Raw genomic sequence first — 25384 nt, 5'->3', positions numbered from 1 at the left:
CAAATTAAATAATAAAAGTGTACATGATAACAAGCTACCCACGTTTTTTTGTAATGCAGATTAACGTAGTCCAGAATGCAATAGTAGCCCTATTTAATGTGCGTCCCTCCTCCTTTACCTTTTACCTCTGAATGCTGGCAGAAAGCAAGGCCAGTGAAACCTGTAAGGGCCCATGCTAAGGTAGGAAGCCAGTTATGATTAACTGGCCTAGCATGACATTGGAGTCAGTTCTTATCAACTGTTTTTTCGGTCTAAGTGTGCCTTTTTTTTGTAAATCTTTGTCACCATTCTTGTTGTCATCAGTTTTTACAACTCACCTGCCTAACTGAACTCTTTGTCTCTCCTTTTTTCTCTGCCTCCCGTCTCTTCTCCTCCTACAGTTTGAATATTTGATGAGTGTCTTACCTTTAGTTACCATGCATTATTTCTCTGCTCTTCTCAGGGCTCAATGGTTGCTCTCTCTCCCTTTGACCCTGCCTGGCCTCAGGCCAAAGAATGACACTATGTCAAACACTGCCTTCAGTCATCCCTCTTCTATGTCTTATCTGTTTTTCATTGTACCACCGGTCTCAGCTTTAAATTGGAATTATTTAAGTGTGATTTACTGAACACCCAGTATACAGTTGTTAAGATACACCCAACTAAAATAAATCCAGTCTAATTCAACAGCCCTCCAATATATCCTACATGCATAAAGGTCATAATGTTCAGTTTTTGTTTAAACTGTTTGAGAAAAGAGAGCATTCAAATTGATAATCATTTTGGAGACTATAGTTTGCAGTGTTATTGAACTGTAATATCTTATAGTTTGAAGTGTTTCTAATATATTAACCTACCCTCAATGATAAGAATGGGGTGAGCAAAATATAAGAAACTAAATGTTAGAAAAATGCAACACAATTTGACATCAGTACAATGTTGTCAAACACAAGCCTGATTCAGTCAGGAGTAATTAAACATGTGTGAACCTTGTCTCCAGTTAAGTGTTCAGTGGATGTATTTCTTTATGGAAGGCAAACTTTAGCATCAGGCAGCACCACAACTTGGTACCAGAACAGAAATAGAAATAATGAACGACAGTAGTCTGTATTAGGATTTCAATGAAATTAAAACCACAATTTGATATTACTGTAAAATTGTAATGATTCTCAACTTTTAAAACTTTTTAACAGTAGGTTTTACCACCTAAGGCTTATGTATTGTTATGCAATTAGGTTTTGGACCCCGACAAACGGACACTTTTGGAGTAAACCGCTGACCTTACAGTAGAAGCTTATTTTTGATTGTTATGATGTAATACCTCTATCAAGATGCGGAGATACAGTACTGTATGCACCTGTCAGTTTATCTGTCTATAACCAATCCCTGGAAAACTACTGGTGAAATTAACAAAAGATTTTTGCACATACACACGCACTCCCAAAAGTAAATTCCTTTTGGAAAAAACATGACTTTCCTTGAGCACAACCAACCACCTTACCCAACTTTTGAATTAACCAAGGACTCCTACTGTACTACCTCTTACTGTATAGTGTGACTATTCTGTCATCTATCAACAAACGTTTGGACTGCTAAACCAATGGCTTACTGAGGAAATTGTTAGACCTTAGCAGAAGCTTGCACTTGCATGTACTGTATTTGAAGCAACTTTTATCTGTAGTAAGGTGATACATAACTTTGAGTCTCTCTTTACTTGAAATACATAAGTCACACTAAGAGCCACCAAATGAAGAAGAACTTTGTGAATTCTTCAGGCTCTTGACTTGTGAGTGTGTTTTTTATAGAGACGGATGTGAACCACTTAGTGATAAAGACTGCTGTACAGAGTGGCACATATGGTTAACACTATGTGTAGGATTGACAACCTAAATACACACACACACACACACACACACACACACACACACACACACACACACACACACACACACACACACACACACACACACACACACACACACACACCATCATCATCATCATCTGTATTCTATAACATTTTCCATTTTTTCTGTCAGCAACCAAAGTCTAACCCTAAGTTACTCATTGTTGAGGTGTCTTTGCGTGTTTGGATGTCTTTCTCTCTCTCTCTCTGCTCCTCCCCTTTCTACATTTATCTTTGGCTATTGTGTTCAAGATCTATTTGTTGATTATAATGTTGTCATTAAACTGCCTAAATAATCAAATCCCTGTTTTATGACTGCATAATGGAAAGATTTCTCCAGTAGCCACAACATTGTGCCCTAATTAACCTTGATAGACATTACAATTATGTCTCATATTTTCCCTACCATTCTCCTCCTTCTGTTTCAGAAAACTGTGCGTTTGCTGGTGAACTACCACGGTAGCCAGAAGGCAGTGGTACGGGTCAATCCGTTTGTACCACTCCAGGCACTGATACCGGTCATCTGTGACAAGTGTGAGTTTGACCCTGCACATGTCCTGCTCCTGAAGGACAGCCTCAGTCGCCACGAGTTGCCACTGGACAAATCTCTGACAGAGCTGGGGATCAAGGAGCTCTATGTACACGATCAGAGTCTAGGTAAACCATAACCACTTGTTTCTGTCTGTTATTTTATGTTTGATTAAATAAAACAAAAATGATTAGAGCCTAGTAGGCCTGCACGATATTGGAAAAAAATCTGACATTGCTAAAGTTTTTCCTCCTGCGATATCTAGTGCGATATGAAAAAAGAAATGAAAAGAGTAATTTTTAAAAAACAACATAAATAGCTCTATTTGGAAATAATAAATCATTCTTGACTACTGCGGTGATTTTAAAGGGGAGTGCGTCTATATAGAAAAAGGATCTTTTCTAATGTGAACCATTCTTTGTTCAACTTTAATGCTTTACAAACACCAAAGCAAGTAGGCACTGTGACTACTCTTCTGAAGTGATTTTGGAGAGGGAAATTAGGTAGAAATACTTGACTAGCATGACACCATTGTATTCATATAATACTGTCAATCCAGGCTAAAGTGTATGACAGTGACTGCATGTTGCTTCCTCTAAATTTCAGGTTGTGGACGACTAGTGGGGCCAGCTTGTTGGTTTGATAAAGTGATCAGACCTGCATGTCACGCGCACGAGCATCAAACTCTGTTTATCCAAGAACAATTAAGTCAGTGTACATGGCGTTAGATCAGACACAGACTTCTGTAGTAGATTAGTGTTACGTTTCCAGTGTTGCAGCTCCGAACCTTAAAGTAAGTTGGGACAGAGGGACGCCTTTCTTCTTTAGGCTAACTAAACTAGCTTTAGCCTGGCTGGTAGCAGCTTTCTGCATTGGGCTATGGCCGGGAGACGTTGTGATTGTGTTGCATTGATCAAGTGGTTTAGTTCGTATTTGCAGCGAACGTAAAACACTGACTACTGTAGATTCACTGACTACCCATCAAAAACTATGTGTCAGCGGCATCTGCTGCCTACGGTACTTTTCTACACACGGAGAGCCTCACTTCCCATAACAATAAACTCAATCGGATACTGTCACTTACACACGTTGCCCACAGACCTGTCTTAAAGGTTCGGCTGGTAATAATCATGTAAAAGGAGAACGATGAAAGTTTACTTTTCTGTCAAGCAGCAAAAAAGGATTAGCTCAACATTGCAACGTCTTGCGCTGTGCCTATAGCGCATGTGCACGCCACGATGTCGATGCAAAAACACAATATTGTTCAGCACTAGAGCCCAGCCTTAATAAATGCTAATGTTCTTAAGCTAGCGTAAAGCAAAAAATTGAAAGACGTCATCATGTATGCTGATATGTGCCTCGGCTCGTCCAGCTATTGAGTCATGTCACATAGTGTATCTTATGTTGGCCTACAAATCAATATCATCCCCAAAGCAATAACTGTAGCACATGCTATTAGTATCTTTTAAAAAAAATGTATGAATGCAAATACAAACAAATGGCTACATATTATGTGAAATTAGGGATCTTTTAACAATACTACAAATTTGACTGTTTTATCTTTAGCCACCATAAAAAAAGCAAGAGTTTATATGCATGGTCAGAATAAGAACGTTGCACAACCGATAACTTTATTCTGTCATGTGATGCCTGTTTAGAGACAGTGAGTGAGCATAAATACTTGTTTTCTTAACCACACCCAGGATTGTATGGTGTAAAATCTGTCATAAAAGATATATAAAAAAAAAAAAAGATATATTGTGCCTAAACAGGAAGCTGAGCAAAGTATGGATCTTATGCAAAACCAGCCAGGATGAGCTTGTCAAAAAGGATTTGGCGCCATGAGCCACACACCACAATAGCATTCTGCCGTATAGCAGGGCTAAAAATCTATGCAGTCAGAGTCAATATTGGTTGAACCAGTGGAAGGTACGATACTGCATAAACAACAATATAAGCTTTTGTTGTTTCTTATTATATGTAAATCTACGTGAACCTTGGTGAATATAATTTGTTCATGGGGGTACAATAATTAGAATATATCATCCTTCATCCAGTGGGAAGTTGGATTTTGCTCTAAGATCAAACATCACGGTTCATTGCCATAATAAAATATCACACCCAGTGATATTTATAGATATTGGTTTAGTTACAGCGGGTGATCTCAGAGGAAAAGCTTGTGGTTTATGGCCATGAAGGATATAAGCAAGAACGTTTATAATATTATGATCGTCTAAGGTCAAATACTATTACATAGTGGTTATAGTTTGGTATTCAACCTGTCACTGTTATATACACTGATATGCTACCTGGGTTATCAAGGGAAATCTACAAATGGTTTAGTTTGTGCCATAATAAGTTCAAATGCAGTGTGAAAAGTGTTTCTTCCATCTAGTGAAACACTACCTGCTGTGTTGTGGTGCTACATAAGTGCAAATACAACAGATTGAGTAAATATTTTTGATGCAGGTAAGTTATCCATATATAACTTCATATGTTTTTTAAACTTTGTTGTTTTTCAGTTCTCCAGCCTAAAATGGCTTCTGCGCCTGCGCTTAACTACTCAGGTATTAGTCATGATAAGTCTTGTTTGTCTTAGTGTTGCTGGTGCCAACCGTATGTAGCTGTTTAACCCAATGTATAGTTGTCTGCTTATTAACCTTTTTTTTCTGCTTGTTAGCCACTCCATCTCAAAAAAAATGTTGTTGGTTTAATGACATTGTAATTTTGATACTACATCATCAACGCCGTTCATTTGATTTATGAAACGAATTATTATAACTTAGTTTTGTTTCTGCTTTTTCAGAATGCAAATAACTCTGTAGCATACCTCTGCATATTAGAATTCTTACTTACTGCTTTGTAGACTGTAAAGGTTAAAGGTGGTCTTTGAGAAAATGAAGCTATAGCGCTCTCTGGTGACGAAACTTAGCAGATGTTTCTAGTGAGTTCTTTGTGAATGAAATAAGAGTATTATAGCGTAACTCTTGCCAAAATGCAACCTAGGGTCTTTTGTGAATGTACATGAGTCAAACTTTTGTTTAAACCCATAATTAGGACGAAAGTGCCACTTTTAAAATTTACCGTATTTTCATTTTTGATTAAATGGCCTTTTGAATGGTAGTGCTAACGACGCTATTATGATCGCATCAAAATCACTATTTAAAACACTATAAGGCCTGACACAACATGAAACTTTGCTCAAAGTATCACCAGGGTCTCTACACATGAGCTCGAGCATTGAGAACATTAAATGTGTACACAGTGTTTACTAAAAAAGGTTTTGAACAACTCACTCTAGCTGTTGGTTTTTCTGCTCGAGGCCATGTTGCCAGTCAAAAATAGTCAATCTCCGAATGCAAATGAACGGACACTATAGGAAGAAATGTCATTCTCATATGAGGCTCCTTTTTCAACTAAAAGGTCGATATTTTTGTCCACTAATGACAAAACAACATATTATCTGTGCATTTATAGCTTATATCTCTCTTTACTTTCCTCCCTGTTATGTTGCATTCGGAGAGCGACACTTCTGGCAGTTCATGTGTAGAGCCCCTGGTGATAATTTTAGCAAAGTGTCATGTGTTGTCAAGCCTTCTTAGTCTTTTAAAAATAGTGATTTTCATGAGATCATAGTTATTGCATCTGGCACTCGCATTCAAAAGGCCATTTGTCCAAAAACAAAAATACAGTAAATCTTAAAAGTGGTGCTTCCCTCCAAATTATGCTTTTAAACGAAAGTTTGACTCGGGTACTCTATGTTTTGTTGTTAACCTAACTAACCTATGCATGACAAGGCAAGATCAATTGTCACTCATTTCTACTTAATTACTCATGAAAAGTTTCTAAGCATTAACCTGACTGTTTTGCTTTGCACTGACACTATACTTTTCTTCTCCCCTTTCTCCCTTTCTTTTCGTAGACTCCATCCACTCCAGTACTAACAGTTTGGGCAGGGCGGAAAAGAAAGGTCTTCTGGGTATTTTCCAGTTCAGCAGGAGGAAAACCAAGGTAAGACTCCAGGAGCCTCATGTATAAAAGACTGTGTAGCTTTCATACCAGAAGATGACGTACGGCCCACCTTTCCTTTACACATCACAATCAACCTGAAATTGGGCGCATGTGAACGAGCCACCGACCACGCCTTGTCTCCTCCTATAAATTAATATGGAAATTACTATAAATTTGGCCCCGACGTCATTTTTTGTCCAATCAAAACAGGTCGTCCTGCTGCAGACGGAAAAAAAAACTTCTTGTGACGATGGAGGGGCTGATTGCCGAGGTGGAGCCGAAAAAAAATGTTCTATTTGAAGGTTTGTCATCGCAGATAAGCAATAAAAGAAAATGCCCAGAGTGGCAAATGGTGACCGGGCAGAGCAAGGCAATGACGGGCAATAAAAAAAAAAAAAACTGTTGGATGATGAAGCAGAAATCAAGCCGATAATGGCAGCGCCACACCAGATACAGAACAACATGCATCTCGGTGTCAATCCAAATTACGTACAATAAGCAATTTTATCCCACTGATTTGTGAGTTGTAAATTTGTGAGTTTGAGCTCACAAATTTTGATGGAATATTAGTGGATATGGTTATTTTTATTTTTTTGTTTCATAGACAATGTTGCAGACAAATGTCAATAAGAAAAGTGGAAACTTTTTTGGAATATTTGGTAATTTTCATCACTTTTCAGTTAGATTTTTCCACGTTACGGAGCAAGAAAAGACTTTGTGTGACGGCCCGCAAATTCTCACGTCAAGTACATTTTTTATACATCACAAACCAGCGTACGTAAGCTTTTTGTGCGTACGCAACGTTTATACATGAGGCTTTTTTGACATTGTGTTTCTGTATTCATCTTGCTTTTTAATCATTTCACCAGTATAATTATGTCTTATTTTATTAAAGCTGTCATTGGTCCTAAATACACAATATTGCATTTGAATCATTGAATTAAGTTCAGCTTTAATGGTATTGTAACTGTCCACAAAGTTTAGCAGTGACTTAGTTGCAGAAGTGCCACGAGAAATATGAGATTGTGTTATAATCTGCAAACTAACCTTGAGTGGTGCATGCCATTCATACTTATTCAGATTTACAACCGAGGCAGGCTAAATGCATGGCTGAACATTTGATTGCTGCATGTTAGCTGTGCCTTCCGTTTGCAGACAGAAACATCATCTGTGGACATGGATGACTGTGATGATAAAACCATCCAAAATACAGACACACAATCACTTGTAAGTATTACTAACACATCTGACATCATCCAGGTGTGATAAGTATAAGCATAGTGGGAGTTTGAGCTCTGAAACATGTACAATGAACACATGTACAATATCACACAAACCAGTATCATCAGAAACCGTTTAATCATCACTTCTTTGATACTTTTGTTGCTCTCGCAACAGAAATTAGAAAAGCTAAACAAAGGTAGTACTCATTGGACTTCTGTAGTATTGGGTTTCATCATATGGGGTGGGGGGGGGTTCCTGTTATTATGTTAATTTCTTGCATGATACTTTAATGTGGCATGAATATAAAAGCCTTCTCTCTTTCAGCATGGGTACATGTTTTTTATAATATACTGCACTGTATGCCTACTATATTCATCTTCATGGTTGATTTTGATGAAACACTAAAAATGACACTTTAGATATGCTGTTTATATGGGACTAATGCAAAATGTTGATTGACTCAGGTCAAACCAGTGCTGGTGGACAATGCCAATATCATCAAAGAGTTTCACTTTAGTGAATAATATAGTCATATTCTGATTTCCTGGATGGTGAGTGAATTACCACTGTATACCAACAACAGAAAAGTGAATCAGTTTCAAAAGCATAACCCTAGAGGCTCTGACGTCTTGGCTGCAGTTTAAATGTTTCTTTTTTTTTCTCTTTTCATTATGTCATTTTAACACATTGTTATTAGTTTGGACATTTGATGGAGTAAATGAAACAATATGTAACTTTCTGCCGCTATTGGGTCTATGGGGTCAACCAAAACAATGGATTGTAAACACAGACTTGGGATGAAGTTGGGAAGTTGTGTGAAAGTATGTGATGGGAATTGTAGTTTTTATTGTTATACACCTCTGATTAGAATGCATCTGTTCATGAACAAGTGTACCCATTCAAGTTTATACAAGTTACGTTCGGTAATGTTTATTTTTGTCATTCTAATGAAATAGCTGCATTTTCCCCAACATAATTACGTTTTTTTTTATTCAATCTGTTTTGGTAGCTGACCAGTGAACCAGGCTGCTAACATTAGCCAGGAGGTAAAACCACACTATCACAATATATTTCACTTGTAGCTGTTGGCTGGCGGTAACTAGCTAATTCTACATGTCCTGGGGCTGTTGTCTTCTCTCATCCCAAATGAAGTCTCTATGCGCCGGGGGAGTGAGGCAGACAGACCGGAGTGTGCTAGCTGAAGTAGCATTAGATTAGTCGTTTCTATAGGCTAACGTTAACATAACTAATGAACTCATTTGTGGGTTAGCCCAGTGCTGCTTTCATACGTGGTCAAGACAATAATACTACTAATAAGTTTATGAGCGTGTTGAGCAATGTTGTAACCCTATAGTGTTATCCACCAAGCATTAGAATTAATGTTAGATACTTGTCAGCCAGCAAACTGTAGGAACGTTATGCTGGATTGATATTGATATGTATCAATAAATAAGATCTTTGCTGCATTACTGTGTTGCAAAGTGGCATGTAATCCATCACAAAGTGATGCCTTGTTGCAGTTAAAGCAGCATTACGGTTACAAGTATTGTTTTCTGTGACATTGTATTATTTACAATTCCTCTTAAACGTATCATCTGGGTGCCAGTGTTTTGTCGGATGTTACAATTAACTAGATGGTGAAAAGTTATACGACGCCACTGACAGACGACTTAAGGAAACGTCCCGTGTCAGAAATAAAATAACAGATATCTCTGGCTTTGACATTTGACGGAAAGATTTGGGATAGTGTAAGAACACAACTCAAAAAAATATATAATAGGTATGGTCATTTTTAGACACTAATACAGAAACGTTACATATTGTACCTTTAATTATTAAAATCATTTTTACTTGAGTTGATGGGGCAAATAATCATTGTGTGGTAACAACCGTTTGAAATAATTCACGTAAAAATTAGGTTCATCTGGAAAGCTGGAGGAGGAAAAGTTGTGCAGCTCTGGCGCTTTGCGCAATTCCTCGTCTCCCAGTGGAAGGGGTAACTGTAATGTTACCATCAGCCATGTAATCACAATAGCCACATTCATGGGAAATATGCCAAGTTAAAAGTTTTCTTTAAGCTCAGGGTAATCACAGAATATGGCCAACAGAATTGGTCCTCCTGTACAATTGATTGTTGATTTGTTGTCATGTGTGTTAAGTCCTCCAGAGGGCAGCAGGAGTCTCCAGAACGTTTGTCAGCAGTGTGTTAGCACTCACAGGTCCAAAGAGGAGTACTAACAGGGCTGCGTTTCTTTCCTACAAATACGAGTACTGAACTATACAATGGCTGTTGGAAAAAGTCATCTATAGTGATATTTATAGCCTTAATCCTACATTTACCATTAATAAGGGAGTGTACAGTCTGGGCTTTTTGACAATCAAGGACTCAGAAGGATCCTGATACATAGCAGCCTATATGACTGGTGAAGAGCAGTTTTGAGGAGATTCATAACAAACTGGAACCACAGAATGATCTCGCTACGACCACTTCCGTGTAGGTGCAGAGCCTACATCTAGACGCACATTTTGACATTGCATTGAGCAGCTCTCTACCTGTTATATCTATAAATCAATCATGTTAATTTGATTTTGAAGCCATGGACTTCACTTCAGCAGCAGCCGTCTGTGGCTCAACTCTGATCAATATGGAGTTTGATTGTATTAGCTGGAAAACCACTGCCTGGCTCATTTTTGTTCACTTCACTGTCCTGCCAAGCACAAAGCTTCTGGATGGACTACGCCACCCTTTTACTTCTTTGTTCTTAGCGTTTCCTTCAACATTGTGCATCTGTGCATCCTTCAACATTGTGCATCTGGCCCGTCAACATTGAATCCTTTTAAGTTATTATCCTTTGTAAGGTCTAAGCTTCGTTTTGGTTCTTCCTAATCATCTTTTTAATTTCTACATCATATAGTTCTGACTATACAACTTCCTTTTAAAAATGTTAAAAACAATGAAGGAAGACTGGGACAAGAAAAGGAATTGTAAATATGGCTGCAGTGCATGACATAACATTCAAACTAATATAGATGGGTGTGACGTTTGCTTTGATGTGAAATATATTTAAACCACTAAAATGTATCCAAGACAGTGGGAGCAACATTGCTATTTCTTAGCCATCCAGTGGACTTTAATGCAGCTGGGCATTTTCTCTCTGATATGATTGTTTCTCAGCCAGGGACAATTATCAGACCATACACACACACACACACACACACACACACACACACATACACACAGTTATCAGCCTAAAGGCATCATATTACCCTACCTTGGCTACATTAGCGCTAAAAGCCCAACCTCTTATCTCTAATTGTTCATTAGGGGCTAAACTAGTGTGTGTGCGTGTGCACGTGTGTGTCTGTGTGTGTGTGTGTGTGCGTGTTTGTGCGTGTGGTCTTAAAACATTAACATGGTCCGAGAGCATAAATAGGGATTGTTTTCTGTTTTTGTTTTTTTAAATTGGTTATATTAGATTTTTTTGAATGGCCCATATTTGTCAAGGATCTCAGAGTAGCAAATCGGCCCTATCCAACATTCTCAAAGTGGCAGGGAGTTGGTCCCATTTTCAGGCATAGGATTTCTCTGTGGCATGAATAGTTTTGATGATAGTGTTACTTCTAGCACCGAAAGTAAAATATATTAACAATGATATTAAAGATATTAGAGATATAAGAAATTAAAGTTTGCACTTAGTACATGACCAAGTATCTTCTTAGTTAAAATTGCAGCCAACACACACAAGTATATAAATTGCATACAGTGTATGGGTGCTTGTAGTAGTCCTGCTAATTTACTATTTTATATAAATATAAACATGCTTATTTCTCTCAGATATTGTTTACAAATCTGTCTAAATTTGTGTTGGGGAGCACTTTTCCTTTGCTGGTGAAACTGCACATATTAGAGTGGCCTTTTATTGTGGCCAGCCTAAGGCACACCTGTGCAATAATCAAGCTGTCTAAAGCCAGGTGTCAAGTTATTCCTTAGGCAGCTTGTCATACACCAAGGAAGTATAATCTTTCTGTATTTCATTCCTAATCACATTTATTAACCAGTCTGAGAGCACGGTTCCCCAAACGGTACCTGTTTTTCCAAAACTTGTTTTCATGAATTGTTTTTTATGAATTGCAAGCATTAAATCGCCACCAACACGGTCATGCAGCACATCATTAGAAAGCTTAAAGTCTTGTGATTCCATCAAGCCCCCGCACAAAGCATAAGGTGACTTACAGCGGTTATAATCACGTTATGAAGTTAAGAAACACTGCACCATTTCTGTCTAAATCGAGCGTGCATCCCTACCTTTGTCCTCGTGTCTTTATCCACAGCGGTGAAAGATAGTCATAAACGTTGATTTCCTAAATCGCAAACACTCCAAGGAATTAGAATATCCAAGCCTTGTAATCCATAATTAGCTGGTCCCCTCACAATCTTGTAGTTTCTGGCCAAGTTTCGACGTTCAGAAATCTAGATAGTGCATCATTTCTTGTAACTTTTTCCCTGTGTGGGCTAAAACCAAGGTCGACACTCCATTACAATCAGTGGCTTCTGCAGATTGCAATGAACCTTGGTCCCAGCCAATAGCATCAGCCTATCAAGAGATACCCTCAAGCCAAGCCAATGATATCGCACAGTCCCCATTAGGCCCACGTGGGAAAGATGGAAAGTAGATCCGACCACTTATAAGAGGAGGTCATAAAACTGGCATCCCTGTGTAGCCAATAAGAAGACAAGTTGAATGGTACCAGACATGGCCAGAAAAAACTATTCCTGTGATCCCTTTCAGCTGTCTGAAAACAAAAATATGGCCTTCTGATGGCATTTCACCATTTCATGAAATTATGATTACTTATTTCTATAAATCTATGTATGTACTTCTTTCAGACATATCTGTGAGTGATGTGGATGTGTTTTTGTATTTCAGAAGTTTTGTATTTAGCACTTTTTTGGATTTTTTAGAAATAAGAAATAAGACAAATGCACAGACATATCTGTAGAAATACATGTGGCTAGGGTACTATTTTAGTATGTAGCCCATGTAATATGCTTACAGTAGTGCTTTTTATTAATTTTTCAGATGATTTACTTGGACGGAAATAGAAATTCTGTGTTCTAACCTCTGTAGCTCTGTGTCAGTAAGGCCTAGTGTCACACTGCCACTAGAAACAACAAGTTGAGAGTGTTAACTTCCCAATGAACTCAGGGTCATCCCAGAGGGCCAAAGAATGTGGAAACTGCAGCACTTTTTTAAGGGTCAAAATTTAGGCGAGAAAATCATATATTTTCAAGTGGTTTAAAAACTGTGAGTTGTTGTTAACTTAATTTCAAACAGGCAAAACAGTGATGTGTGTTTACATTCTAAAAGAATAACTAACTTTGTCCAAAGTAAGTGTAGGAGGATTCTCCTCTACGCTGAAGTCAGTGTGATTAGTAGGGAGTAATTCTGATATTTTATATTTTATGATATCTGCTGGAGATTTTTTACCTTTGCACCTTTGTAGTATGATTTGTCATTTAAGCACTAAAGGCATAGTAAACCATGTTCCTTATGATAAAGTTTTGCAGAAATTCAATGGGTTCATTTTATGATACCTGTTTTGTAATAATGACATCACTGCAATCTTTGTTTCCTTCCGAAATGCTGCAGAACGTTTGTTCCAGCGAGCTTTTCCTCTCTTACTGTTTTGACAGATTTCAGATTGTTTACCAGGGGGAAGGAGTAGAAGAGAGCAGGTGAAAAAGTCAGACAGAGTTCATTGGAATTTTCAGCTTTGAACATTATATTTTGGTGAGGTAAAAGCAAGTTCCTTCTTTTAGGGTTCCAAATAGAAATCACATCAATCCTTCACTTTCAACATTTATTTTTTGTTGTGTCTGTCCCCATCTGCCACCTCCTCCCTGCCACCTCCCTTACCCCTGTCAGTCACACAGCACAGGGAAAACTGATTGTAAATATTTTTATTTATAAGGTTGATCATTGTTTTTTTCTGATGTAAGCTTAGGTTGTACTGTGTTAATGCCTTTCTGGATTTTGTTTTACCCATTAATTTCTATAATCTTTATGTTTTTATGAAGCACAGATATACTTGTTGTTTTAGTTCTTAAAATAAGAGCAATAGTGTTTGGATATTTTGCATTTTACTAATGCTTAGAAATGAGATGTTTGGGTTAATAATAATCCTCGAGATAGATGTCTCCTTGCTCAATAGTACAAAAAGTACAAATGTGTCTTGCTAAACTCTATCTTCAGTGACAGGAAACAAGTTTCCCACTAAAATATATTTTTTGCATGCTGTAACAATTTAGATATCATCAACAGTGAAAACATAATTTCACATGTGAAATGTCCCCAATTTGAAAAGAAAACTGCAGACATTTCTGCTGGACTGCTCTCCCCAAGACTTTTTTTTCCAGAAGTACTGTTCTTTTCCCATCCCTCCCCTCTCTGAGCTGTTCTAACCTTGGGTCCAATTAATTCTAATGACCTGAACTTTGTTCTTTTTTGTTCGGCTTTTATGCTGTTATACAGGCATTGTCTGAATGCATCAATTAATCTGAATTTAAACACAGTTCTTTTCTTAGATCATGGGGGAGCGAGTCGTGGTTTGGTACCCCCGTTGTGCCAAGGCTCTGTACCAAGCCGAGCCACGGGGAGATTCAGATTTTCAGGGGCACTTTGGGCTCTCTTTGATCAGATATTGAAAGCCATTTTTTGCCAATCTTTGGTCAGAAGCAGCCACCCTTTGAAATTGTGGTTGCACTTTTGACTTGGTCAAATAATAATATTAATAATAAATGTTCCAATCATTTTTGTGACTGAAGAACAGACTATACTACCACAACTGCATGTGTAGTTTCTTGTGCATGTGTGCATGCTTTTTATTTATTAAATTTGAATACACTGTAAAGGAGGGGGTTGTGGATCTTCCTCTAAGATCAGTTTAAAAGCTTGTTTAGATATAAAATAAGTCCATATAATACCGTTGTAACCATACAATCAACCATTAAAATCAACACTGCCAGTAATATGAGTCCAATGCTTGTTACTGGTAGTGAGCGGGATATCATTCTATGTAAAAGTAAATTATATTTAGGTTGAAAGTTATGTCATGGGCCTAGAAACAAGGGGTTTTCAATCCATATTCTTTTATTTGTTTTGTTGTTGTTTTTTTAATTATTGTGACTTAAAAGACAGGACATTGGCATCATAAGATATAAGGATAATGATATTTAACAAAGCATTATGCTTCTAATAACCTTTGGAGAGGTAGAGATCACTAAGGGCAATCCTCCAAAATTCAAAAGCATTTTAGTTACGGGTAATGCAACTCTAACACGGTCAATTAAAGGATAACAGCAAAACTCAGGTGTCTGACTCACTTGAATTGTATTGCAAAGTGTCACTTAAGGTCTTATACATGGACACCTTGATTGATGTGTCTATTTACATACATATGTGTCAGTCTTACCTCACCCTCTTTATTTTTGACATCACCCACAGGGTCTGCCCACTGCGACAGGGGTCCCCAGCATAGAAGATAGGCCCAGTACCTTGGGCCAGTCTCAGTCGGTCATGAACATATCCAGGATGTCTCCCAAAGCTGAGACCAAGAAGAGGAGGGCCCCAGCACTACCCTGGGCCCCAACACCCACCATGGGACACACCAGCTTTGAAGGTTATGAGGTGAGGGGATTAAAGAGCTGTGTTGAATTAGTCACACTGATAAATATTGATGCACACTACTAACTCGAAATTTGAGGCTTCATGGTTATTTACATCATGACATAAAACTGGGTTCTGAGTTGTGAGTTTTAATAACATCATACCTGCAGGAAAAACTCAACATCTCCCCATCACACACAATAGAACTAAACACAGAAATGAATTGATTATTGTGCAAAGACATGCATCCAGAAATTTCCCCAAAATGTATAATTGGGATTATAATGATGACACAAACATTATTTATTTTATTTCATAAAAGGTCCTATTCAATAAAATATCCAAATCCCTCCGCTCTCAGGACTGCCCTGAAAGCTGCAATGTGTTTGACGCAGCCCTTAGTAGGGGTGTTTTTGGCCTGACATTCAGCTCTTCCAGGTCACAGTGACCTGTATTGTCTGCATTAGAGAAACAGCTCCCTGCAGTCTCATTATAGTATTAAGACATCATGCTGGGAAATGTTGTTTAGCAACCAACATCCTTCCTCTGATAATAACTTATGTTTATCTAGAGGAGCTAGTGTTCTTGTTGGATGTTATCGAGAGGAAATGTTGTTCTCAGTGCGGCATGGAGAATGGTGTTATCCTCCTTAGCCTATTGAACTAAACTCAACTGAGAGTGGAGGAGTGGAAAACATTTGAGAAATGTATAATTAGAATAGTAATTAAATGAAAGCGCAAACGCATGCCTGGATGATCTGATTCACAACGTCTCTCATTCCTAAAAGAAAATAGTAATAAGTTAAGCATTGCAAGCAACACAGATTTACAGTAATTAAATAAGGCCACAAAAGCAAACGTACCAGAATTCATTTCAATCTAAGTGTATTCCTAAAGAGGCTATCTATGTAACTTTATTAAGTTAGTTTTGATTGTCAAGTAACATTCTGAATGTGTTTTTCCTTTAGGGCATTCATTTCAACTTAATTATAGATGTTCACTGTTTGTTTTTCTTTTTGCAGTGCATTGTGATTTTATTAAAAAGCTCCTTATAGCTGCTGTGATTGTTTAGGGGATAGTAAATACAAGATGAACTAATATGCATCACCATAAAAATGCCCCAAGTTGATTACTGACATTAGGACATTATTTATTATTATATTAGGACAAGTTTTCTGAAATTTTATGTTTAAGTATGCAATATGCAATTATGTTGAAATCGGAACATTGGATAAAGCCAGGTTCAAAATATTTGTTTAATTTTGTTGACATATTAGAGACTAAGGTTTTTACAGAGGGAATTTTGGAAAACCTGTTATCACTCCATACTGCAAATCAGAAAATACTGTCAACAACCATAAAAAATTTTTTTTTTTCCATGTTTTTAGGTATACCATGTTATGAACCAGGCTACCGGGCTATGAATGATATCGGAAAAAAAACTTAGAATACCTAGAATATAGACAGGAATATAGATGGGAATGACACTTGAAAGTTTGGTGTATGTAAGTACCACTGAAGTGGAGATTTCTGGCTCAGAGTCTGAGAAAAAACTATTTTGAGTAGCCTTTAAAAATTAGGATTATGATATATACCTTGTGAAAAACACTACAGGTGAACACATACGGATATCAACATGAAACTTATCCACTTGAATAAATTAAGATATATATTTGTACTACAATTTTTCTGAAATTGTAATGTTTAAATCTGCAAACAAGGCATTATCTAATGCTAACTGTTGGTGAATTTAGGAGATATTTATTTTTAGGCAAATAGACAAAGTAGGGATGAATAAACATTTAAATGTGTATTTTGGATGTTTTAACCCAATAGTCTGAACATGCTATGAAAGCAAAATAGCCCAAATACTAAAAAATGAAAAAGTATGGTTTTGCCTGTAGTGCACTTCAAATTGTAGTTGTGCAGAGGGAGACAGTAATTTATCTGTCCGATTCAGAGTTATGACAGACACCGCAGCAGAAATACAGAGACACTACTGAGAAGGACAGCTTCACAGAACAGGAGGTAAGGAGGTCATCAGAGGACTCGATGACTGGTCTTATAATAGATTTCTCCATCTCGCTCTTATGCCTTCTCTGAACTGTTACCCTGTCTGAACACAAAGTGGGGCTGGGTGTTGTTCAAAAATGTAAGATACCCACACGGTGACTTTGATACCGGTGAAAACAACAAAAAGAAATTAAACATTACACATTACGGCACAAATCTTTTTATTTATTTTTCCAATCCTACTACGTGAGCCTTGTCTCTGTGCATATTGTAGAGTGTTCCCTGCATGTCTCTACGATGCGTAATGCTAAACCGCCAATCATCAGCAGTATAAGATGTTGGTAGAAGCATGCTGCATACTTATTGGCTCACTGACACTGATGAGATTAACTCCTTAGGTATTGAAATTGGGTATCGAAGGACAAGGCCTTTTTCGATAAATAAACTTGATACTTTAGAGGCAATTTGGCCTGTGCCTAAGAAGTATTGAGTTCGGTACCCAGCCCTAGTCCCATGTACTGTGTATTCATGCACGTGGTCCACACATTGCAGGGTCACGCGGTAGTGCGGGACACCTCATGTGTCATCTCTCCGGGGAGAGAGATTTAAGACAGGCTGTTGATGTGTTCTGCTGTCCACAGTAAAGAGATTTCCAGACGTGTATATGGTAATAACAGAACATTGTTTCACAGTTAAGTGGTCACCATATTAATTTATAGATAAATGAATTACTAATGTTTTGTTGTTTCATAAAGGAAGGTAAATGTGATTAACTAGTGTCACCTAAGGGCACCACAGAGGTGCGAGGTGTTCAAAGATTAGCAGCATGACTGGCCTGGGTTTGTTGTCTGAAGGTGATTAAAAAGGATTTAGTTTCATGAGAGTGAAGTAGTCATAGCAGCCAGGTCTTGTCAGGACAGTTTCTCAGGGGCATTTGCATTAAAGAGCTCTGCATGACTTGGATCCGTGGAACAGTTGTACACGTCAAATCCCATTACTATCAGAATCCAGGTTTTACTTTCAAATTTAGTACATGAAAGTTGGCATTGTACTGCTGGAGACAGTATTAAGCTAAACTATAAAACATTTAGCTTGTCGGTAGAGTAGCGCTTCATCTTCAAAAGATCCAGTGAGAACAGATGTCACTCACGCACAATTGATCACCATATGTGCAGTTTGTTTTTTTGGTATTTTTTTATGCGTGTTGTATTTAGCTGACTCAGATTTGTCACACACTATAAACACTTTCTCAATTCTGCTGAATGCAGGTTTATGTTAGTCACTGCCACCTTATGTAGAAACTGTCAGTAGGAACAATTTGAGAGTGTGTGTTTGTGTGTGTGTGTGTGTGTGATGGAGAAGAGTTAGGCACATGATAACAGATCATTTGAGGACAGCTCTCTATGATGGCTGCCCTCATTATAGACCTCCCCCTAAAGCCGAACAAACTTAGGGGGTCCACTAATTGTGAATTACAACTGAGTAATAGACACTGACATCATAATCTAAGATATAAGGATGATGAGATTGTTATAACGAAGCTACATGCTTCAAATAGACTTGGGTGAGGCAGGGATCACTAAGGAGGATCATTTAAATCATAGTAGGAACAATGTTAGATTAACATAATTGACACAATTAAACAGGCCAAAATGTGTTTATGGTCGAATGTGGAAACATTTTAGTGCAAGATTTACAACCTCTGTGTCTATCACAAATGATCAATTTAGAGCAAGTGGATTTTTTGCTACATGTAACATTACACTGGGGCTCTGTCCCTGTTACTCTTTGATTTTATTTATTTTATTATTTCTAATGTTGGGCTAAGACAGATTTATGTTCCGTACATTTTTTCCAAGTAGTTTGGATGAGCTACCTGAAACATATTGTAAACTTGGGTAAACACTAGCAAAAATGATTATGGAGGTTCTTGTTTGGACTTTAATGGTATTTATTGTAGGTACCTATTTTTGTAGGAAATAAGTTCCACATCATTTGTATTGTTATCTACTGTAAATATAATAGAAATTTAAAGTAGTGTTGCTTAAAAGAGAAATGCTAGTGTAACATTTTAAAAGTTTAAAGAAGAGTGCTTTTATAGGTATTGAAAAAATAGAGTTTAGATTAGCACATTGCTTCTCAGGTAAATTGGGGGGGGATCAATACCGCATAGTGTCACAATATTTTCCGTGGCAATACTCTATTGTAACACGGATGCCAAGCATCCACTAGATGGGGCTTTTGTCTGGTGAGGTCAGCTGTAAATGTAAATTTCTAATGTAGAAATGTATCTTTTTAGATGAAAAAGATGTTATGTTAGAAGTTAGAAAAAAAGGTAATAAGCTGTGGTTCATTGCGGAATGTTTTGAAATCCCAATAACATTGTATTGTGACATAAGTGTCGTGATAATATCCTTTTGTGGGGCCTCTGTTGATTTATACCCCTAATAAGAGTGAGTGACCATTGAGTGACATGACCAGCATTGTATGTTATCGTTCATACGTGGTAGTTATACAATCTTCATTATAAATGCTACAAGGATGTTAAAAGTATTTTAATGATGTTACATTTTGAGCCCACGGCGCTTCCTCAGACTGAAGATTTAAATCAATGAAAGTAGATCTTTGACCATTTTGATATCTGAGGTTGCTATATACACTAGTGGGAATGGAAATAGCAACACCAGTAAAAACAGAGGACACAGTAATCCAGGAAGAGGGTAAAGTTGTCTTTTACTTTAGGGGAATCAGTTGTTTTTACATGCTGGAGTCGTCGTAGAGTCGTTTACAGTTTTTCTTCTTCTACAGCTTAACAATCAACAATCTGTGTCTGTCTTCATGAGAGCCGCACTGAAATAAATAATGTTTTGGAACATTGAGTACAGAGAAACCAACCTTGTTTTTTCAACAGCGATAGGCAATCCCTTATTGTGGTTTGGAAAGGATGCCATGTCTACATTGCCTCTTGTGATTAACGACTTCAGAGAAATTCTGAGCTTTCTGCTTCACTGCTCAGTAACAAAAGGTGCTTCTTGAGCAAGTGCATTTGTGCCCATGTGTGTTGTGATGTCTGAAAGATAAAGACAGAACAACTGAAGAAGAGAATGAGGGAGAGAGGATGATGAGGAAAAGAGAGAAAGTGAGTAGCACTATGTCTTATAAGTGTCTGTGTTTTTAGGCCGTGCAACATTAATAATGTATAAGCCATGGGATATATTTCCAAAATGCAGTACAGCGTGAAATCTGGTTGACATGACCTTGGCATCACCCTCACCTTGCAGTCAGAGGACATGACAGGAGGAAAGGTTTAACAGTGGAAGAGCAGCATTAACCAAGACAGCCATAACAGTTTAGGCAAAATACTTAATAGATGTTTACTTTAGCTCAACTACCAATGATATATACATCATTTATAGTTAATATTTGTCATTTATCCTTGTGAGATCACATATGATCATTTTGTTTCAAGGAAGTTCAACTAAAAAAGGTTAAAGAAAAAAAAAGAAAATACAAACAAGATTTTTTAACATTATGGGTGTTTATTTCTTAGAAGTTAATAAGAACAGGTGAAAGTGCTTGAAATGTAAACCAAATTATAACTGTGTGAGAATAGCAGGTGCAGAAAGACAACATAGTTTCACAGCACTTCCATTTAAAGGTCCCACGACATAGTGCTCTTTGGATGCTTTTAAATACCCTTAGTGGTCCCCTAATACCATATCGGAAGTTTCTTTCCCAAAATTCAGCCTTGGTGCAGAATTACAGCCACTAGAGCCAGTCCTACAAAGACCTTTCCTTAGTATGTGTCATTTCTGAGTCTGTAGCTTAGGAGGAGGAGAGACAGGGGGGCAAGGTGGAGGCTGGGGGTGTGGCCTTGACCAACGGCCACTTGTTTGAAAGCCATCTCTTTGTCATGGGTGGGCCAAATTCTCTGGGAGGTCAAAGCAAAGAAAGGGGAGATGACTTTGCCCCTTATGACCTCATAAGGGGGGTATCAAACCATGTGCAGTCACTGAAGCTACTTTTTTTTTTTTGTTCTTCACAGAAAATGAGCCAAGGCCAATGAGTTTGAGTTAGAAGAAATAATAAATAGCATTATTTTTCTTTAAGCAAACAATGAAAACGGGTCCCACAGACCCAAACACCACACAAGGGTTAAAGAGCAAAACTAGAAGGATTAATAAAGTAATCAGTGGACAGTAAGCAGGTTAAGAAAGGTTTACAAATGTTTGGAAGTGGATTACCTGCAGCCCAGTATAAACTTTCCGTTTTTACTGCACAGTCTCTGCTCCCATATTTCATTTGACTGACATTTTTGAGCTACGGTTGGACATTGTTTAAAAAGAAATAGCCTGTTAAATGCATGTCAGCAACCAGTCACATGGCCTTGTATGGTCTGACTAATCTGATATTCATTTGGCAGTTACCACACCAGTCATAATTTGGTTTTAATAAAAACTGAACTCCTAGCTCTTTCGGAATATGGAAATAACAAGAGTAACAGGTAAACTAGTTTTAAAAGTCAGTTTTATTTAAGTGCTGCGAATAGAGACTTTAAAGTAGTAAGAAAGTATTTATTTAAATGTTAAATTTGTACATTTAGAACAGATGAAAATGTGTGATAAATTCGCGATTAATCCAAAATTAACTGTGGACAATCGGTTGACAGCTCTAATTCCTTTATAATGTTGCCAATCGAGTAAGGTCTAATTCAATACAAAACCATTTCATTCATTTCATTTTACTCTACACAACAGAGTTTCTTATTCAACCTAAAACAAGGAAGGGGTGACACGAGCCAGAGCGGAAATAGTCATAAGTTTACATCACATCATTTTACGTCTGTTTGCTGAAGCCTGTTCACCCTGATGTGGTAATTAAAATGTGATAACTGTCTCTCAGTTGGAAGAACACCAATGAACCATGGTAGCATCTCTATGAAATAACATTTCTCAAGGGAAATCCAGCTGTCAGATCAGATTGCCCCATATCATTTGATTGTTGATCATAACTTAATTGTGACTGTTTGCATTATTGTGAGAGACGAGGGTATAGTATTTTTTATGTTTGGTCTAAACTACTGGTTTTTGTGTCCTGCATGGCTGTGCACATGTGTTACATTGTATGTATTCAGTTGTGCATGTGTGTTTAACAATATGCCAGCTGGAGCTTCATGCACTATACTGTCCAAACGGTTTTTTGTGGTGCTAGAATTTGTTTTTGTCTGGCTGCAGTCCTGCCTCCGTCTGTGTGGCTTCTTGATTGATCAAGCTGGCTACATTTTTCTTCCTGATGATCTGTCGCTCTGTGAAAGTAGAGAGTTGGCAGCAGAAGGAGACTTGTTTTTTAAGAGCCATCCATCAGTCCCGTAATTGTCTGCAATGGTAGCTAACTTAAATCTGCTCTAATGCACAGCATTGGTTCAGTCACCCAGACAAAACACAAGTTGCTACTGGATCTGTTTTCAATGAGCGTTGCTATAAGGATTTTTCTTTCTTTCCTTTTTGTTCCTTTTCTTTTTTTGTTTGCCCTTAATATAAGCCTTTCTTTTGCTGCACACCCTCAGTTTAATCTTTTACTACACTTGTCAACTGGTCAGGCTTCACCCAATGAATACACGCCCGTCGTAACAACTAGATAAAGAAGGTCAGCTGTTGGGTTTCATTGCTGTTAGTCCCAGTTGTATAAGTGGTTGGATACGCTTAGCCTCATTCAGATAAGAATCTGCGAGAGAGCGAGATAAAAAAAGGGAGGGTAAAAATAAGAAAAGCAGGGCAAGACTGTAAGAATAAAGGTAACCTGGGTGTTCCTGATGTGAGGGGTCAGTAGAGAGGTTTGGAAGGATGTAGAGAAGGATGTTTACCCATTTGCCAAATGGCTCCACTGCATCTCTACACGTATTCTGCAGGAACAAAACATTTTGTTTCTGAATCAGTTGGAGCAAAGAAAAAGGAGGCTTCAGCTGCCAAAGCAAACAGGCAGCCCTTCCTCTCTTCATCTCTCATCCACGTTCTTCATCCTTCCTAGAACTGTTGTTTTTGTTAATGTGTACTACAGATGAAACGGCACACTCTCCAGCTTTAGCATGGCAATGTACATTTTACATATGTCTTCAAAAGAGCATTGATGATATAAACCAAATATGACATGATATACTCAACATGGCTGGCCAGTTCTTGACTTTTTTATTGACTGTTGTGAGAAGTCAAACATTATCTGAAATAAACAAAACAAAGAAAATACCAATTGATTTTACAAAAGCACAGTCCCCTTACCCCATATTTATATACGGGGATTCTTTAGAAACAGAGCCACAAGTATCTTGGCATGCTGCTCAAACTGTATAACTATAAAACTATAAAAGTTAAATGGCACATGGACTGGCAGATTAAATACTATAATGTAATAACATAAGAATGTTCTTATAGTATACTCCAAAGGTTTTATTTTGCTTTTTTTAAATGATTTTTTTGACATTTTAGGCCTTTATTTTTACAGGAAAGATTATAATTGAAAAGAGATTTGAAACCTCTATATACACTACTGGTCAAAAGTTTATGGTCACTTAGAAATTGCCATTTCACTCAATTATAGAAAGAATACCAGCTGAGATGAGTTGCATGTTTGTTTTTTTAACCAGGGCAGCAGTTTTCAGATTACTTTATGTGCTTACATAATTGCAAAAGGGTTCTCCAATGTTTTGAATACCCGTTTTTATCCATATGGCACCTACATGCTACCTAATAGGGGTGGGAATCACCAGATGCCTCCCGATACAATATCATCACGTAATTTACGATACGATATATAACTCTTTTAAACATATTACAATTTTCTGCGATACATTGCAATTTACAAAAAAAATTCTAACTTCTAATTTTTCCCAATTTTGAATGATGTCCCCAAAAGGAAACTTTGTCAACATCTGTTTAATCTAAAAATATACATTTCTCTGTGTTTTCATCTCCCTTCAATGTTATTGCTGCAAAATGGGATTGTCAAGCAGACAAACTGACAGTGACAGTATCAATACAGTATTGCCACAGAAAATATTGCGATACTAGGCTGTATCGATTTTTTCGTTGTTGTTTTTTCTTTCCCCACCCGTGCTACCTAATTAACATTTATGGCTTTGGTTTGATGGTTTGTCAAGGAAACCTTATAAACATCAAACTGTGAGAACTTTCTACTATTACTGTTCCTCTACTCTGTTTTCTCTAACCCCTAACCCCAAACTCACTGTGTCCATGATTATCACTGTCAATGTAGGGAAAAGGGAAGAAAACATTCAATTTCAGTAATTTAGTAAGACAGAGTAGACAACAGTTGAGCTGGGTCAGCCATGTGTCGCCCCTTATCCTTAGCTAGCCTACATTTCACACACACACATTGTTAAGACATTTAACATTATACTCTTCTCCTCATATATCCGACACATCCGCACATGTTTAGTATGACACACACACACACACACAAACACAAACACACACACACACACACAGACACACACACACCCACACAAAATAATGTTAACTGTCTTTCAACCTACTATTAGGATGTTTTTGACCTCTGTGCCCTCAGTGTTGAGACAGTTTATATATGAATGTACTAAGGCATGCATGCACACACACACACAAACACACACACACACACACAGACTTCATTTAACAATCCACATTAGTACCGTAATGTTGCCCTGTAACAAAGCCCCTCATTTGTCAAGAGTCCTTCAAAACAACCGATGAATGGTCACGCCACCAGGTTGGAACCTCCATGGGTGGCCCTATCTGATCAACATGCTCCAACATAGGGGCCTTCACCCCTCAAACCATAGAGTGGAACATTTAATGGAAACACCAGACTTTCCTTGCATTGCATTCTTAGTGCTTTTGTGTAAATCATTGTTCAGAATATGCACATTCGTTGGTGTACTGCTTTGTCCTGACCAGCTGTGATCGGCGGAAGAGACTCTGGTGTCTGGTGTGCAATATACACTCACCGGCCACTTTATTAGGTACCCCATGCTAGTAACGGGTTGGACCCCCTTTTGCCTTCAGAA

General features: G+C 37.7%; 1 protein-coding gene across 8 annotated transcripts in view; it reads left to right on the top strand.

Annotated features, from left to right (window-relative positions):
- The window catches only part of cobl (cordon-bleu WH2 repeat protein), a 60223-nt gene that overhangs the window by 16207 nt on the left and 18632 nt on the right, over positions 1-25384 (top strand). For 5 of the 8 annotated variants that reach the window (XM_034874900.1, XM_034874894.1, XM_034874893.1 and 2 more), the window contains 5 exons: positions 2311-2539; positions 4934-4978; positions 6334-6422; positions 7578-7649; positions 15152-15334. In XM_034874900.1, the coding sequence (XP_034730791.1) occupies positions 2311-2539; positions 4934-4978; positions 6334-6422; positions 7578-7649; positions 15152-15334 (618 nt within the window). The remainder of the gene's footprint in view (positions 1-2310; positions 2540-4933; positions 4979-6333; positions 6423-7577; positions 7650-15151; positions 15335-25384) is intronic. The other 3 variants (XM_034874897.1, XM_034874898.1, XM_034874899.1) reach the window with 3 other exon arrangements.

The sequence above is a fragment of the Etheostoma cragini genome, chromosome 6 (genome assembly GCF_013103735.1).
Source record: "Etheostoma cragini isolate CJK2018 chromosome 6, CSU_Ecrag_1.0, whole genome shotgun sequence".
Lineage (NCBI taxonomy): Eukaryota > Metazoa > Chordata > Actinopteri > Perciformes > Percidae > Etheostoma > Etheostoma cragini.
The sequence above is the reverse complement of the archived record's forward strand: the minus strand, read 5'-3'. Positions and strand labels throughout refer to the sequence as shown.